Consider the following 4,932-nt stretch of genomic DNA (forward strand, 5'->3'; position numbering starts at 1 on the left):
ACTTCCTTAAGTGATCTGAAGAAACCTGCAAGATTGTTTTCCTCCGCTTGCCTCGTCATATCTTCATCCTTTTTCAGCCACCAGGTATTTTCCATTTCTCTTAGATTTTCTGGACTTCTGCACTCATTTGTTTCAGCTTCTTCTAGTTTGCTCTAGTCGGGTTGCTTAGCTTTGATTTGAATGCTTCGTTTCTTTCATTCATTACATCTCTAATCTCTGGGTCATTCTCATTGAACCAGTCCGCATTCCGCTTTTTTGTGTAACCAAGTACCTCTGCCGCAGCGGAGAATACAGGCCTGCTTAGCAAGTCCTACATTTGTTCTGGTGAATCAGAATCATTAATGGTTTGTTCTAATGCTGAGTTCATTGCAAGTTGTAGTCTATCTTGCCATTTTCTATCTCCGAGCTTTGATGTGTTTAGCCTTCTCTTGCGTTTCGTTGTCGCCCTGCTGTACACAGGTTTTATGGATAACTTGAAGGTAGTCTTGATTAGGTAGTGGTCTGTTTGGCAATCTTGTCCTCGCATAGGTCTTGTGTTCTTGACATCTTTGAGGTCCTTCCGTCTTGTGATAACATAGTCCAGGAGATGGCGTCTCTTTGACCTGGGATTTTCCCAGGAGTAGTAATGGTTATCCGAATGTTGGAAGTAAATGTTCGTAATTGCCGGTTCAAACTCTGTGCACAAACAGAGAAGCAGTTCTCCATTTGAATTGGGATTTCCCTTTCCAAACTTTCCGAGAACAGGGGTCCATGTATTGTAGTCATGCCCCACTCTAGCATTGAAGTCACTAAGGAGAACTAGCTTACCTTCTGCAGGGACGTTTGCTATGGTGTTTTTCAGCGGAGTGTAAAAGGCCTCCTTTTCCTCGTCTGGGTAGGTCATTGTCGGTGCATAGACGTTGATGATGGTGATGTTACGGTTATGGGATGTGGTGATTCGCAGTGTTATTATTCTTTCAGAGACTCCTCTTGGGCTCTCTGCGAGTCTACTGGCTAGGCCATTTCTGATCGCAAAAGCGACTCCAGCACATTTTGGTTGCTCTACAGGATAGCCCTTCTAGAAATAGGTTCTTCTTGCTTCTCTCTCTCTCTCTCTCTCTCTCTCTCTCTCTATATATATATATATATATATATATATATATATATATATATAAGTGAACGTGTCTGTCTGTGTGTCTGTGTATCTGTCTGTCTGTGCAAATTTCCCTACGTAATAACTCTGTACATTTTTCGTATACAGACTCGAAATATGAAATACAGGGTACTGAGATTTGGGAAAATCGATGTGGTTTATTTCGGCCAGAAATTTCGCTGTTAAGGGGTCAAAGTTCAACAATTTGACCTTTGAGAACTCTGCCAAACTCCTCCGACAATTTTTGGTCTACACACTTGAAAGTTTAGATATAGATTCCTTGTACATGGATCTAACTTAATTACTTGATTTGGGCCCAACACTATAAATATTAAGGGGCAATAATAGAGGTCAAAGTTATAAAAAATTGACCCTTCTTTTTTGCTCAGCATACACTTCCAATCACCCGGGCAACGCCGGCCCCCCATGCTAGTATATTATACTTGTCATGTGATATATATATATATATATATATATATATATATATATATATATATATATATATATATATAGGTGCATTCGTAAGTAACTCCCTATTCGAAAGTAAAACCTATAATCTATTCAAATGCTGTAATGCTTCCCAATTTTTGTGTATCTCCTACTTAATGTGTGGTAATTAAGCTCATGCTTTTTTTCAGATCTGTTATATGGATTTGGCTTTTAATCTTGTTAATTTGCTTGAAATTTCAAAAATCGCTGGACGTCTACCTGTACAGATAGCTGCACGTTAGGGAGTTAGGGGATCCATTGTTCAAGTACAGAGATGGTGGAGAACCAGTAAGGGAAGATATGCTATAATGAACCCAAAGACAATCAATAATTGTCATGCAAAAATAATGACTAGTAAATCTGTGACTGGTTGTCAGCGAAGCAGTAGCCCTATCTAAATTCAGAGACACCGAGATAGACCAAGTTATGGTGGTGCTCATATTGAATGTTAAATAAAGGTCCATGTAATATAAAATTTATTCTCATATTCAGTAATTGGGGAAATTATGCTTCAAATATATAAACAGCTTTTTTGGAATCGGGAGTTACTTTCGGATCACACACACGCTCACACAAACAATATATATATATATATATATATATATATATATATATATATATATATAGAGAGAGAGAGAGAGAGAGAGAGAGTGAGAGTGAGAGAGAGAAAGAGAGAGGGATTTGGTACGAAAGGTACTTAATGCATCCTCTTTTCTTTAACGCATCTTAATTCCTATACTAACAGTTCAGTTTTTAACTTTGGCTCAAATTTTAACCTCTTAATATTTATTATTTTGGTTTCAAATCCAAATAGAAAGTGTGACCCATGTCCAAGTTACCTACATTTATAATTATAAGTGTAAACACGTTTACTTTTAAATGTAGGTAACTTGGAAACCAAAATTAGACGTAAAATTGGAAGAGGAATTTAATAGAATCTGCAAAGATCAACTCGTTCAACTTTTACCATTTTGCAGCGAAATTTTTGCCCCAAAACGGATTATAATACTTGCCACCTGTCTGAATATCCTTTACGTAACATTCTAAAAGTTTAGACAAAAAATTGGCTTAACAGTTTGCTAGAGACTACAATGGTCAAATCTTTGGAACTTTGACCCATATGTAGACAAATTCTCGAGCCAAAACGATTAAAAAGCTTGTCCGATTTCTGAATACCCATTATATAAAATTTCAAATGTTTACACCAGAAATTGGCTGAGTAATTTGGTAGAGACCGCAGAAGTTAATTTATTTTTCAAACTTTGACCCTATTGTTCACCCCTTCACATTTATTTTTTTTTGGCTTAAATGAAATTAAAGTGTTTGGCCCATGTCCAAGGAACCTACATCTAAAATTAAAGTGTTTAGACCCAAAATTTGCGAAGGAGTTTGGTAGATTTTTCAAAGGTCAACTCGTTTAACTCTGACCTCTTGCCAGTCAAATTTGTGTCCGAAAACCGATTAAAAAGATTTTCCCCAATACCGTTTATGTCACATCTCGAGTCTTTAGACTGAAAATAGACAGAGTAATTTGGTAGGGAAATGGGCTCACACTGGTGGAGTAACCAGCTTCGTACTATTACGTGAGGTAACATCACTTGGAGAAGGTGCACCATTTCTCGTAAAAGCTAATCTTAGTTAGCCATAGTATGCAGATCTTATTTGGGCTGCGAATGCTATGTGATTTTGAATATTTGGTAAGGGTTTACTTCTAGGGAGAAATATTCTCATGCCAGGTTGTTCTGGCAAACCACTGTACAAAGAACCCTTAGACACTCGAGGATAGTGTTAAGTAGGCATTCAAGTTCTCTCCTGTACACACATATGTGTGCGTGTGTGTGTACCTATTTACTATGCCTCCCCACGGGACAGAGTTAGACACCAGGGTCGTTTTTTAACGTGGAGAAAAGGTACAAAAATAAAAATTGTCTCAGTCGTGAAGGATTTCTCCTCCACCGAAAGAGAACAAGAAATAGAAGTGCAGCATCTGAAGAACAGATACTACACTTTGAGATATTAAATCTTGTATTCATGGTAAAAATTACAGTCAAAATCAACGATGAACAAAAAACTTAGGCACATGGCCAACTCAAAAGGGGGGATTTTGGGGGTCGTTGGTCATCCTTGTCACTCCAGAACTAAACAAAGGCAAAAGTTTCTCCCGTGTGTGTAATATGCTTGGAAAAAATAGATATACTAACAACATTAACCACCCCGGCATTCACTTGTCCCCTCTTTCATTCTTTATCTATCTATCTATCTATCTATCTATCTATCTATCTATCTGCCTATCTATACTATATATATATATATATATATATATATATATATATATATATATATATATATATATATATATATGTATGTGTCTGTCTATCCCACTTTTTCTTTCCCTAGTCACACAAACACACACGCACACACGCACACACACACGCACACACGCACACACAAATATATATATATATATATATATATATATATATATATATATGTATATATATATAAACTGTGTTGTGTTTGTGGGAATCTTAACTATAACCAGATGTCTAACATCCACCGGATATTGTTTTGTATTCACATAATTCAGGATTCTGGAAGAAGAAGGAAAAAAAAAAGAACCTAAGAGTCGCATCTAAGAGAAATAGTGAAACTATATGCTAAACGACAATAAAAATAGATATTATCTTCGCACGACGTACATACTCTAAATATAATTCCACATAAAAATTCCGATCACATAAAACCAAACCTTTACACCAAACCAACGGTCGTCGGATCATTTAATATAAAAAAAAACAAAAACACAAAACGTATTTTTTAGTACGATTGATTTTTTAGAATCATTTGTTTTGTGTATAAATATTGTATAAGCAGTCTGTAAACGATAGACTATTTTATGCATAAAATTGTGACTGGTAGTTTCGCTTCAAGTCAGAATATACTTAGGAATAATGATGATGATTGGAGGAATAAAAACTCTGCAAAATTGAGCCCTCATCACTGGATGTAGTTTGTGATATTCTTAAGACACCTTTAAATATTTGATAGGATTGGAAAATAAGATCAGCAGAAATAAAATCGGTTAAAGTCGGCAAACATACTTCCTAACTTCCGGCCTGGCTGCTAGCTGAAGAGGTGATAAAGCAAATCAGTTCTATTTCCGTCTATTTTTATTCTTCTTCAGTATTTCTAGAGGGGAGCAATTTATTAAAATGAAATATGAGAAAAGGACATCTTACTTTTTTGGAATTTTAAAAATAAAAGTGTTTTTATTTGAATTTATATAATAAATATGAGTTTACGAAAGTCTA

The 4,932-nt window shown here is 35.8% G+C and overlaps 1 protein-coding gene across 1 annotated transcript; it reads right to left on the reverse strand.

Moving 5' to 3' along the window:
- Positions 1 to 310: 310 nt before the first annotated feature.
- LOC145258047 (protein CFDP2-like) lies at positions 311 to 883 on the reverse strand. Its single transcript, XM_080115772.1, has one exon. It carries the CDS (start codon positions 881 to 883, stop codon positions 311 to 313), a length of 573 nt encoding a protein of 190 aa, XP_079971898.1.
- Between the last annotated feature and the right edge of the window lie 4,049 nt (positions 884 to 4,932).

Source organism: Euprymna scolopes, chromosome 33 (genome assembly GCF_053919585.1).
Source record: "Euprymna scolopes isolate OS-2025 chromosome 33, ASM5391958v1, whole genome shotgun sequence".
In the NCBI taxonomy this organism is placed as follows: domain Eukaryota; kingdom Metazoa; phylum Mollusca; class Cephalopoda; order Sepiida; family Sepiolidae; genus Euprymna; species Euprymna scolopes.